This window comes from Centrocercus urophasianus, unplaced genomic scaffold (genome assembly GCF_019232065.1).
Source record: "Centrocercus urophasianus isolate 14NV4802_14NV808 unplaced genomic scaffold, USGS_Curo_1.0 seq_17, whole genome shotgun sequence".
Lineage (NCBI taxonomy): Eukaryota > Metazoa > Chordata > Aves > Galliformes > Phasianidae > Centrocercus > Centrocercus urophasianus.
In genome coordinates, this window is record NW_024884722.1 from 17,477,525 (window position 1) to 17,491,357 (window position 13,833).

General features: G+C 41.5%; 1 protein-coding gene across 1 annotated transcript in view; it reads left to right on the top strand.

The window, feature by feature from the left end:
• Positions 1-13,833, top strand: part of ANTXRL (ANTXR like) — a 51,391-nt gene that overhangs the window by 4,806 nt on the left and 32,752 nt on the right. The window contains exons 2-9 of the mRNA XM_042818791.1: positions 6,008-6,079; positions 6,214-6,285; positions 7,766-7,847; positions 7,951-7,984; positions 9,940-10,019; positions 10,130-10,198; positions 10,397-10,477; positions 10,581-10,641. Coding sequence (XP_042674725.1) covers positions 6,008-6,079; positions 6,214-6,285; positions 7,766-7,847; positions 7,951-7,984; positions 9,940-10,019; positions 10,130-10,198; positions 10,397-10,477; positions 10,581-10,641 — 551 coding nt within the window. The remainder of the gene's footprint in view (positions 1-6,007; positions 6,080-6,213; positions 6,286-7,765; positions 7,848-7,950; positions 7,985-9,939; positions 10,020-10,129; positions 10,199-10,396; positions 10,478-10,580; positions 10,642-13,833) is intronic.

The following is a 13,833-nucleotide window of genomic DNA, read 5'->3' on the forward strand; positions in this document are numbered from 1 at the left end:
GTGGGTAGTTCTGGGTTCAGGCTCTCACAATCTGCTTTTGGTAAGCAAGGACATCTGCCTATTGCAACCAGAACTCAGTGTATTATGTGAACTGATGCAGGTAAATGAAGTTGAGAGCCCACACTGAATAAAAGTTTTAGCTTTGTTTCTTAGACTTTGTTCATTGCTATACACATGTATTTTAGAATGGCTGTGTCTAGGGCCTATCTCTTTTCCTTTTCTGTCTGACTCTTCCCCTTTGTAACATAACCTCATCATCTACATGGTACCTCTTGTGGGTTCCAATTGCCTACAAGCAATATTCTTTATAGTTTTTAAAACATAATCTGTTGGTATTTTGCGTTTGCATCTTCCTTTGTTGTGGTTATGTTGCAGGCAGTGCTGGGATTTCCTTACAACCAGGTGTAATTATGTGGAATATTCCGAAGGAAATTTTTATTCAGCTTCAGACATACCTATGTTATTGGAACCAGGTTTTATTTGTTTGCATTTTGTCTGATGTCATTTTGCCAGATTTGTCTTTTGGAAAGGAAGAAAAATTTAGGGAACCCAACTCCCCCCCTCTCCCCCACCCCAAGAAGAAAAAAAATCTTTATAAAACCCAAAACAAAGCTAATGGGTAATGGTTATTTGAGTTAAAACGTGTACGCTTAACAGGAAGAAAAAGCCATGGCAGCTTGTCATTTGCAGTCTATTTATGCATGTAACTAAATCTGATTTATTTGGGGCTTGAGCTGAGGAAACAAACCGTAACATTCCCCCTGACCTGCGGTTTCAGTTTGTGTGTGGTCACTGATGGAGAATTTTATTACTTTTGTAATGAAGCTCGCAGGCCAAATGCTGGCATGCAATCTGTTCTGAGTTGTTACAATGTGTCGTAGCACCAAACCTCTTAATCTCAAATAGACAATGAGTGAGTTCTTGCAGCTCCAGAGATGTGCCTCCACGCCCTCAGTTCTCTCTTGCGTCTTGCTATGAGTGCTGTGTCTTGATTGGGATTGAGGGCTCTACTACACTTCCCAGGCTGTGTTAATAGGATTGGGACGTGAAGAGCAGTTCTTCCAGGCATGGGGCTGCTGAGAGCAGTGCTGGAGCTTTGCTGGGAGATCTGATGTGGTCAGATGCCACCTGGGCTTGGCCTGTGAGCTGCACTTTGGGACTTGCTCTTCTGGTGGCACAAGAGCTGTAACGCTAGGGGGCAGAGCTCTTGGATCAAGTGGATTACTGTAGGAGCAATGGGATGGTTTACACAAGTCAGTAATGCTGCTGTAGATTCTGTCAGTAGTTTTATAGGAAAAAAAGCGATGTATAAAATTAATTGTTTTGGTCATAAAAACCTATTGGATTCAAATGCTTTGAGTCCTGTTCTTGGTGTACTGATTGAGGACTAAGAAATCTCTTTTCCCAGCCGCTTCACCTCTTTCCCTTCCCTGCTCTGGTGCTTGTCTTGTCCATTACTGCTGTAAGTACTTTGCATTGAGGACTGTCTTGGAGTGGCTGTCTTTGCCAGTGTTCCTAATTACCTTTGGAGTAGATAATATAAACTAGACCTTCCTAGCATGGGTGAGTCACTCACTGAAGGTCCCTTCCATGCTTGCGAGAAGCAATGCTTGAGAGAGGAAGGTCCTTGTCACTCTGAATGCTTTGCTGGCTCTCAAGAAGGGAGCCAAGGGATGGATGAACATGTGTGTGCATGTCTGAAGCCACAATAAGCTAGGTGCCCCAGGGTTTGCTTTAATTGCAGAGCCATTATTAGCCATATGCAAGAATTCTCCTGCTGTCTGTGATGTGGTTGCAGCCACAAAGAGCTCTCTCCCAATAACAGCAAACTGCCTTGTTTCTGAGCAGTAGGCCATACACGGGTTCACTACTAGCTCAAGAGGATATTTAGGGACAAGCAGACTCGATTGCTACTGTGTTCCCTTGACACCATGCTCAAACTGATCCCAGAGTCAGTAATAATGAGCTTGTTTGTTGCTCTAGGATCTCTGAAATAGCTGTCACCAGTTAATTGGGCCTCAGAGCCTGCTAGGGCAGAGGGCTACAACTACAGCCGGTTCACGCTATTGCTGCCTCAACCAGCAGCAAGGGAAAGATCTGACTCTGACACACTCACTGTGTTCTTCAGACTGACATAGAGCTCTGCTAAGCTGCAAAGAGTTGCTCCAAAACAAGCAGGAGTTGAATTGAGCCCTGCAATCGCATCACTTCCTTCCACCCCCAGATATACTTGCTGGCCTCCTTTTCCCCTCCCATCCAGCAGTAGCAATGTGAAATTTAGGAAAACGGCAGCAGGAGCAGCAGCTGCTCCTCAGGGCCGTGAGGCAGAGAGCGCATTCTTTCCTATGTTGTGGTTTGCTGACTCCTCTCTTTGTCTTGTGTGTAATGGGAACTGCACTCAGGGAGTGCGCTCCCAGAAATGACTCCTGTGGATTTTCTGCTTTGTTTGGGCCGGTTCTGTAGGTATGAACCCTGGGGAATTCTGCTGTTTTGCTGGCCTTGCTCTAGGCTCTGTCCAATGAGCCACCAGCAGAGGCAGCCCCTGACACACATTATGCACAGCAGCTGTTTGTTGCTCTGTGTTTGCCTCTGCCACCAGAACCAGAGGCCTGAGGCTTCATCTTCCTTCCCTGTTCTGGAAGACCCACAAGCCTCCTGTAAGCTGCAGGCCAGTGCCTATGGAAGTACCAGTGCTCTGCAGAGCAGTGTGCTGTGTGGGGCTCCTGGCTCCATCACTGCCCCATATCCTTTCTGTACAGTGCTGGTCCCTGCTTTGTTTATTCTCTCCTCGTTATTCAGAAGTCTTCATAGTTTCTCTGAAATCTTATACACAAATGTATCACTTGGTGACCAATCAAGCCACCCGATGAATCTTTTTGCTGATGGTATTTTGAGACATGTCACTTTCTTTTCAGGATCTTAGTGGCATCAGTATGCTGATTAACAGGAGATTTTTCCTCAGTTATCATAGGATTCTAAGGGAATCAACAAAAACACTGAAACTACTGTAAAAAGTCTGTGAGAGTGTCCAGGAATAATTTGTGGTGTAGAACATCACTGGAAAACCTTATATTTTTCTCCAGGCTCAGGATCTTGATGAGGTACTGGCACAGGCTGCCCATGGTGGTGGAGGAGTCACTGTCCCTGGAGGTGTTCAAGAAACATGGAGATGTGGCACTGAAGGATGTGGTTAGTTGAACTGGAAGATGTTAGTGGTGTTTTCCAGCCTTCATGATTCTATGAACTGGGGAGCTGAAAATGAATGTGACTTTTAAGCATTGGATATGGATAATAAAAAAAAAAAAAAAAAAAAAGAGAGAGATGAGTGTGCTTGAATTGTCTCACAACTTCTCACTTGCCATGGAGAACCATGGTAAAAACTTCCTAATGCTATCCAGTTATGCAGCACAGTACGTTAATTTATGCTGCCATTACAATTCTATTGTTTTAAAGCTAAAATCCAAAAAGCAGTGAAATGACTTTGTATTTTCAATAGTGTTAGGTTGCTTCTGCTTCTGTCAGTGGTGGGAGTACTATTTAATTGTTGTGATGAGCTCAGTACATAGCTTAACAAACATAATGTTGTCATAACTCTATGATGGTATACTTCCAAGGAGGACTCGCCCATGACGGAGGCATCACTTCATTTTCAGAGATGGGCATTTGTAGAATCATTACAGCCACTTTTGGTTACTCTGTGTTCCTGGTTGTCCCCTTTCTAAGCACAGGTATTTCATTTGCATGGAAATGAATAATATTATGGTTATTTGAGCATTTGCATTTCAAGTCTTCATGTTTTTCCACCATCATGACTTTGACTTTCCTAAATATTCAGTATTTGACTTGCTGTTTTACTGAACTGTTCTTCACCTAAGGATTAGGTATTTCTTAGAGGGGAAGAAATAAAAGCACCTAAATAAATAAATGAAGACCCTTCAGTCCTAAGAAGGTACTGGAAGTGACAGTTTGTTGCCATTATGAAGAAAATACATTGGTACTTTGTTTTCCTGGATTGCATCATTGCTTTTGCAACTAGCAGTAGAAAGCTGATACCTCAGAACTGACTGTGTTTTATGAATAAGAGAATGGCTACTCAGTGTAAAAGAAGTAACCATGCTGGAATTTGCAGGCGTGGGGCTTAACTGGGAGGCCTGGCAAAGAATGAAACTCGAAAGGGTCAACTTGTGGTGTAAAGACAGAATTTAAAATAGTAATACAAACTGAGATCTATGAATGCATATATCTTGCTGTTTTGAATCTTGCATAGATACAAGGAAAATCTGTTGAAATTCAACCAAATTAGTGATTTAGTCTGGGACTTGCAGAAGAATCCTGGGGGATTGTAGGTGCTAGACTGCTTTGGTTCCCTTCTGAAAAAGCAGTTGTTTAAGCACATGCCTTGCATAGACATGGATTATTTTTCTATTTTCAGGAAAAAAAAAAGTCTCATTTGCTAGTGGTGCAATCTTTTTCTTGCACTTTCCACCAATACAGGGACACGGCTCATCTATCGTGCAGCACCTATAAATCACAGAATTGTAGGGCTTGGAAGGGACCTCCAGAGATAGAGTCCAATCCCCCTGCCAAAGCAGGTTCCCTACATCAGGTTCCACAAGTAGGTGGAATGGCAGTATGCAGATCAGTACTTGCCTTGAGCAGCCTTGGGGCATTGTTGACTCTTCCTCACTTGCAGGCAGCTTAATTTCTTCATTCTTTGTTGACAATGTTATTCTGTGAATGGCTCGCCATTCTTCAGTAGAGCAGTGTCAAGGCACACGAGCAGGCTTATTCCAGCGACAGCAACAGCACTTCAGTGGCCCTTGTCCCATTCTTTGCTCTCCTCCACCCTTCCAGCACTGCCACACATTGCACTGACTTCTCCACTGGTGAAAGGAGGTAGAAATGTCTGGCACAGGATTGCTTGGAAAGCCCATAGCACTACTACAGTTGTTTTCACTTTCATACATTTATACAGCAAAATGTCTAATGGCTGTTAGAGTAAGTCTAAGGCTTTTTACTTCTTCAGTAGTTACATTTCAGAAGCATCTTAGTTCTTCTTTCTAAACTACTGTGATCCTTCTTGGTATGCTGCTACTTTATTTCTCTGCCCCTCTCTACCTGTGCCCAAGATACCTTATACAGGCATTTGCCTGGCAATCAAGGTGAATTAGCTATTTGCTTGGTCCTATGAGAGCTTTTCAAATCACTGACTTCTCATGCTTTTTAGCCTTTTAAGTGGCTTGAAAGTGTATGACCTAGATTCACATGCAGCAAATCAGCTATCATTTACTGTAGATTTGCTGCATGCTGGGCTCTGTTTGAGGTCTGAGTTCCACAAGACCGTTGTGGTCCCCAAGAACCTAAGTCTAAACTGAGAAAAGCCAGGGATTGAATAATGAAGTTTTATTGATTGGGAATGAAAATACAAACATAATACAATAATTGCCCAACATTTCATGGGAAGTCTGTAACAGAGCCAGGGATCGGATCACTAAAATACTCGTCCAGTGTGTTAGCTATTAGAGTTGCCTTTCCCCTCTGAATTACTTCAAACGCTTTCTCTTTTGAAACAAACAGTAATTCATGGAAACATTCTCTCACGTGTTCTGGGAGGGTTGATGATCAGTACAAACTTTCCTCGTGGCTGCAACAGCCCAGCTATGCTCTAAGAAAGTAAATAATCTATTAGCAGATGATTTAGCAACATCGATAAAATGAATTAAACTAAAAATATGTAATAAAAGAAACAGCAGCAGAGGGAAGAATACTTAGCGAGCTTGTCTTGAAATTGTATTTCTCCTTGTGTTTGGGTCTGTGGGCATTGTCATTACTGTTTGTTTACAGCTTCCAGCACAGCTGCTGGAGATCCCCCTCCAGCACTAGCTGCCTCATCTCCATGCACCTCTGTCCAGGTTGTCCCTCACTACCCCTGGAGTGTCCCACTCTTAATATTGATACAAGGAATTTCACTGTGAGATGAATGTAATTGATTCTGGTTTGTGCACAGGTCAGGAAGTGTCAGAAATCATTGGATGGAGATTTACTCTTTTGTGGAAAGCCTGGCTGAGAAGTTCATAAGGTAATTTTTGGTATTCGAACTTGGTTGTATATATATATGCACACACACTTTTGTGTGCGTTATTTCCTATTCCCTGCTTAATCTGATGAAGCAATAGGTATGAGATTTAAATCCGACTTGTTTTTCTGTTTCAGTCCAATGCTGCGCATGTCTTTCATCGTTTTTTCTTCACGAGGCACCACAATCATGAAATTAACAGAAAACAGGCAAGTACTTCCCCTCCTTCAACCAAAAGCACCTTCTATCCCTCAAGCAGTGAGCATTCCACAAAACCAGGATCCACAGCTCTGTCTCAGCCCTTGGTGTCGCATTCACTGAAATCCTTCCACAGCTTGCAGGTGCCAGCAGATCTAGGTCATCGGTCTTATAAGAAAAATGCAGCATTGGGGTTCCCGTTCTTAAAACATTTCAGAAAGAAACTGTGCTTCCAGTACAGAGTTTCTATACATTGCCCTCAATGTCCCTAGCTACCCAAATAAGGCAGTTTTTATGTAAGAGCTCTCAGATCCTGAGCTGAGGATCAGAAGAGTATGAGAATGTCCCGTGGTCATTTCCAAAATAGTTCAAAACTCTGAGCTTGACACCAGCAGCAATCACACTGGGTGGTGCTGGAGCACTACCTGCCAGACTATTGCACCCCTGCCTTTGTGCAGCAGCTGTGCCACAAGTGCCTTGCCACTGTACAGCTGGGTGGTAGGTTTTTAAAGGGAGTTTTTGCCAGAGCAAAATTCTTGTTGCTACCTTCACAACCATGTCCTCAGGCCTCTGTTTTTCATTGAGAAGGCAGAGCTCAAGGCCTTTTATCGTTCCCAGGGAAAACTGTGCTTTGCAAGTTGGGAGGTAAACAAGAGCCCAGTAGCAGAATGTTGAATGTGGTACAAAAATATTTTCTGTCCTCAACTGGATCTCCATCTGTACTTTCTCAGCTCATTTTGTACTTGAAAGGAGTAAAATTGCTCTTTTTGCTCTAAGGATGTCCCTCATTCCAGCTCCTTACTTTACCTTCATGTCTTCATCCTGTTTGTCCTATAATTGTGTCTGTGGATCTTTCAGAAATCAGGACAGTTAATACTAATTTCCCTGAGTGATGCTCTTGGCCTCCATGTGTTTCTTTGTGAAGCAATGAGCTGTGCATCAGGAATCGTGGTGTCCAAGTTGTACCTGGGAACAGTCTGTGCCTGAGAAAGGTTGATGGTCCACTGGTCTAGGACAGGAAATTCTCCTCATTCCCATCCTGTTTTCGTATCTTCTGGACTCTATCTTTATAATGGAAAAGTCTTAGTCACTGCTGTCCTGATGATTGATTGAATAATGAGTTTTTATCCATCCCATTTTCATGACAGGGTCATAAGTTTTGAATCCTCATTCCATCTGCGGTTTGTCAGCATTGAGTATTTGGCATTTACTTCTATCTTGCCCTGGCAGACAGTGTACCAGGGACAGGACTGCAGCCTTAAAAATGGTTTAAGACTAACATGGTGATGTGTGCCTGGTTTTGTGCTCCCATGGGTGTTTGGCTGATGTCAAAACTGCTTTTGGAAAAAAAAAAAAACAACCTTGGTTTTGCTAGTGTTAGCTGGTGTGTATGTACTTCGTGCAATGTATGGGCAGGATGTGTAATTCATCTGTGTTATTTGATGAAACAACAACCAAAATACTTCTAATAAAATTCCTTTTTGTCTAAAGGGAAGCCATAAGAAGAGGGCTTGAAATTCTGCAGTATGAAGTGCCTGGAGGAGACACATTCATGCATGAAGGATTTAAAAGGGTACATACTCCAGCAACTCTTTTCTTTGATTTATACATTTAAACTTTGCTTTCCTTGCTTCTTCTGCACTTAGTTGCTAATTATGTTCTACACTTCCCTGCAGGCAAATGAGCAGATTTACCATGAAACCTATGGAGGTAGGTGATGTATATTCTTGTTATGGGTCTGCATGGAAGAGATAGGGATGATAGTTTTACGTGACCTGCAGTAAACTTGTTGGAAGATGTTTTGGAGAAGGGATTGGTGTTACACAATCATTGCATTCCATTTTGACTACAGCCCTACTTTCAGATGTGTGATTCATGGTTTATTAAGACCAGAAGAGACCAGTATGATCCCTAATCTGACCCAGGGCAGAATATAGACTGGAGCACTGCAGACGGAATGGTCTGTACTGCATCCAGGGACAAGGACATGCACATATACCTTCCCTGTTCTGTTCTGCTGCACACAGCTCTGTCTGCCTCCTGCTCCCAACTTCTCTCTCTTGTTAGTGTAGGTACAAGTGTGATCAGCTAGAGATTTTACCACAACCATGAATAATTTCAGATCAGATACTCAGTCAACATACTGTGCATTTTTGCTAAATTTCAAGAGGGAAATATATTTGTACTTTCATCTGTGCCAAAGAGAAGGCCTAATTTGTTTAACTGAGCACATTCTGCCTGGTTTGTATGCTGGTGTTAAGTTGCTCTTGTTTATGAGCTGATGGTCTCTTTGGGAGACCCAGAAAAAGGGCCAGGTTTTAATAAAACAGGGTGCAGGTATGGAGTCTTCAGCAGTAACTCTGTTATGTGGCTCCTCAGGCACTCCTGCCTGATAAATATAGGGTTTTGATGAACCCAAGTGAAAATTATTTTCCCTCTTCCTAAGAGATAGACTGGTTGATTAGTTCTTAGCTAAGTTGATTAGTAAGGAAAAAGTAGATGAAGTCCAGGTTTATAAAATAAAGTACTGGAAAAGAAACAAGAATTGAGAAGAAAATGAAGTTCAATTTATTTCTGTCCTTTTTCAAACATCCTCAGCAAAAAAAAAAAAAAAAAAGTAATACAGGAAATCATGCTTTTTTCCCCTGAGTTGCAGGTCATTTTTTTTAAAGGTTTGTATCCGTGTTGACATGACATGGGAAGGACTGCATGGCATAAGAAACCTGTCAGAAGTAATCAGACTTCAATTTCAGACAGTCTAGGGAAAGACATTTGAAATTGTACCAGATTACTTTGAAAAAATAACAACCATTTTTCTGAAAGTAATGTGTGTGTACATTAGTATGTGTGATTACTGAATCAGGATGGTTGGTTGAACCATCATTTGTTTATCAGTTGGGATTTTTTTTTTAATATTTTGCATTTTTCTAGGTAGTATTGTACTCTGTATCATGTTGCTCATGTTGCTAGCCAAAGCTCATGCAACCTTTTCACATAAGATTATGGGGCATGAACTTGCTTATATTTCAAGACATAAATCTGCTCCAGTGGATCTGGTCCTGCATTTTTTCAGGCTCAAAATTCCTATGAACTGACAATTCTTGTTGCGTGAAAAGTGTAGGACTGAAGCACTTGTGGAAGAACCTTTTCATTCTGTGTTCACTAGGGATTCTCCTTGAAAACCTGGTGGAGGTGAAGGTAGGGTGTCAGGAGAGCTCATCTTGAAAAGGTCTTGCACTGGCAATCTCTGGGCAATGTCCATGCAAATAGGTACTTGTCAAGAGCAGAGGAAAAACTGTCTGTCTGTCTCTAAGAATAAATTTTGCCATTTCTTCATATGAAGGGTGTAGATGTAACTTTGGCCAGATGCTATATGGGAGAGAGAAGTTTGTGCACGGGTCTTGCTGGAGCAGTACTGCTCCTTCAAGTGCTGCTCGTGTGTGTTGAAGGTGCACAAGTTTTCTGCCTGCTGTATGCTGTCATACATCTGACTTTCAGCTGGGGTAGATGAGTGTACTTCCAACAAGTCCGCACAAATCAGGCTGAGATTCTGGCCTTGTGATTTTGAGTTTTTGTCAGCAAAAAGGCATGTGCCACTTCAAACTTATTTTCACTGTCAAATCTTGTGTCATCCATATGCAATCTGTTAACTATTGTCCATGTAGGAGTTCGGACTGCTAGTGTGATTATTGCTCTGACGGATGGAGAGTTGCAAGATGTTCAGTTCTACTATGCAGAACAAGAAGTAAGTCACCTTCACATTTACCCAGACTAGCTCAAGTCAAACCTGTAGGTGTTTACTGTTGGCTCCATTTCTTCTATGCTTTAGCACTTCATGGCAATTTTTTTGTTTAGGCCAACAGAGCCAGAAGCTTTGGAGCTATTGTTTATTGTGTTGGAGTGAAAGATTTCAATGAAACTCAGGTAACCCTGCTTGCTTTTATTTTGTTTTTCTTTTCTACTTGTAGAGAAGTAATAGCGTTAGTTGAAGGCACTTATTTAATTACTTGAGGCATAAATCATTTCATGTCAGTATGATGTCTTTCAGCAAGTATGAAGGGGTCCAGTTGTATTCACTGTAATTCTATTTTCCTCATGATTTATGATTGTCTTTCTTTGCAGCTGTCAACAATAGCTGACAGCATCGATCATGTTTTTCCAGTTACGGGAGGCTTTTATGCCCTAAGAGGAACCATTGATTCAGTAAGCTGGCAATTCTGAAACCTAAAAATGGGACCCTTTCCTGTGTTATTAAAGCATAGATTAAAAATGATCACCAAAAATGCCTTTACCTTAAATCTTCCAGATTCTCAAGAAATCTTGCATTGAGATCCTAGCAGCTGAGCCATCCAGTGTTTGTGCAGGAGGTAAGTTTTACAAGATTGGGGGTGGTAAGGCAAGTAAATGACGCTGATGAAATGTTGGTAACTACCTAATGTGATGTCAGAGCTGGAGCCTGTGGATGAGTAGGAAAGCATCTCCCACGGCTGAGGCTGGAGCCACACGCGTCCTTCTGAGCTTGGGAAGGAGCGGTGTTGATACACTTATATTCTCTGAATGCAGGCTTGGAGAAATGGCTGAGAGAGCATGGGGGCAACTAAGAAGCTGCTCTTTAAAATACCTCATAGAAAGAGGGCATGTTGTGGTATAAAACTGGTACCTAGTGCAACATCTCACAAGCTTCTGGAAAGACTGCATTCTCTGGATTTGCTAGGACTTGTCAGCAGTTAAAACAAGACTGCAGAACATTCACACAAACTTCAGATTTACTGAACCAGATGTAACGAACTGCAAAGGCCGAGATACCTGACATGATTTCCAAAGCATTAGTGTTTTACTTAGTTGCAGTGAAAGAACTGCTAGGGTAGCAAATTAGAAGAATCACCAGAGGAGCTGCTGGTAACTTCATGCCTTTCCTGTTTAGGGTATTTAACTTGCAATTGCTCCTGTTTATGTTATCAATCTACTGTATTTTTCCTGCTTAAGAGACTATTGCAGCAGACTGAGAATGACAGCATAAGCTTGCTGGAAGGTGTTGTTCATAACGTGGTTATTTAGAGCTCTTACTGCCTTCTTCACTTCCTTATATGCTGAGGAAGTGAGTGTGCACAACTTCAGGATGCCTGAAAACTGACCTTGAAAACATGGATTGAAATGGGAGATTCAGGAAAAACCTATTAAATAGCACATAAATTGTTCAGTCTTCATTTCCACATATTAATCATAGCATGGTCATGCCCTGAGTATTTAAGTTCCAAATGAAATGTCCTTGTATCTTTCCAACTATTTCTAAATAGGTGGTTGTGGGGCAGATGTTTGTCATAATATTATCTTTGGAAAATCACAAAAAGGGAATATTTTGCTTTTAAGAATTTCCTCTGCAGACTGCAGAATTTATAATTAAAAAAAAAAAAAACTTAAAATCTTTGACTTCAATGTTTTTTATTTCATAGCAATTAATTGCTTTTATTTCTTGTATTCCAGGCAATTTTGGATAATGAATTATTGCAACTTTTCTTGCTTATTAAAAGTTTCTTTTAGCTAAACAGAAGTGAGAGCTCCAGTAGGGATTTGGCACAATGTAAGAATATTGAAGGGTAACATCTGAAAGATCTTTTCAAATTGAAAGTTTGAAAATATTTAAAAAAAAATAATTCAGAAAAATACATTTTCAGAAGATCTGACTTCTTGAAAGTGGATGTGTTTCTGCAAAACTTGCAAAATTGTTTTGAAAAAGCAATCAGCTCAGTTTCCATGTATGCTGCTTACATGCATAAACTCAGGAGCTCGTTCTGACTCTGCTGACAGAGCCATCCAGCTAAGGTGGGCTCAGGGTGAAGTATGTTGCTGAATCACTAGGGCATGGATGAGGAACTCACATGTGTGATGGTTTGCTGATAGCAGCAGGGAGTTTGAAAGTAGGAAGAAGCCACAAGCACATCTTGATGTGGTACAGGCTGTCAGCGTGGGTTAAGTTTTTTTTGACACCAAGAACTGAGCACATAATAGGTTTTCCTATGAGCCAAGTTCTGCCATCCTTACCTGAAATGAACCTGAAAGAGTTTTAGAGCACAAGGCTACACTCCAGCTTGGCTTTATCACCTTGAGTAATCCTATTTACTTCAACAGATCCAGAGGCTCCTCTTCATAGCTCTCTGTTTGCACCACTGTCTCCTGGAGGGGATCGCCTTGGATTGAAAACCTTTTTTTCACCATAGCGTGAATCCAGGTCTTGAACTCAGTTCACTGGATGGTCAGATATAGGTCTATGTGTAATGCGACTTTTAAAAATACTTATTCAGACATAAGCACAGGAAAGTCCTGGGGCATCTGAAGTCATATCAAAATTTTAATACACTTTAAATTTCTGTAATCACTTAGTAGAATTTACTGGTAATGTATATGTAAGAAGTAAGATCACATGGCTGTAAAATTCTATATGAAAATACATATCTTGTACCTTTAGAGCTGCCTGAAATTTAAAACATAGTATTTTCTAGAAATTTAAGCTTGGTCACTTTTTTTTTTTTTAATCAAGTTAGGAATTTTATTCTTTTTTTCTTAAAAAAAAAAACAATTTATATCTGTGTGTTAGAGTGTCATACATTGTGACGTACTCCAACAAGGAAGCTTACTTGTTTGTAGCCTCAAAACGTGGAGCTGTGCATGCATTTTATACTCGCTTATCTAAGGAGGTGGAAACCAGCTGAGAATTTATTCAGTATTTTCCCTAATTTCTAGAATCTGACAGGAGGGCTTGGGGTTGGTCACTGGAAGCTGTTCTTGACCAGGGATTAGAACAGACTGAGCCACTCCTTGCAGCTGTTATTGCAAGTCATCATTACCACTGTGCTGGTGATTACTGAGGTTCTCAGCTTCATTATTTTGTGAGATTTAGTAAATTGCTAATGGAATGATTTCCATGTGGTTGCAGCTGAATTATGACAACTCCTATCGGGGCTCTGACTCTCCATGACAAAGCTATCCAGAAAGTCCATTTGCAAATTGATCTAGTCGTGTTATGACAGCTATCTGATGCTTAATGCCTTCTGACCCTGCAAATTCTCTGTCCCCGCTGTGGAGAAATGTAGTTTGGTCCTTTCTGTTCCCTCTGATTTAAAGTGACCAAGACATGCAGCCTGTAAACAGGCTATCGGTGCAGCAGCAGAGGTGCCTCCTATTCTGTTTGACAGCATCATTGCTTTGATTATGCTTACGGTACGAGGATGTGATTGAAAGGTTTTGTTGGATGTGGCATCCTACTGGCCACATCAACTCCCAGGTGTGGATGCAAGCCGTCAGCTTCTCATCAGAGTCACAGAAGCGGAGCCGACAGCGCAGCCAGCGCACACCAGCTCCAACCTACCATCTCGCTGCCAGCACTGCCCAGTTATTTCAGTGCTGACCTTTTTCCCTTCGCTGTCTTGTCAAAAGCTGCAATCTGTGAGCTGATGGTAACTAAGGAAGAAAAGGACGCAGCCAGAGCCAGGGCGCAAAATTAAATGGAATTAGCCATTTCAACAGACTGTCACACAGAACATGCTAATGTTTGGGAGCGT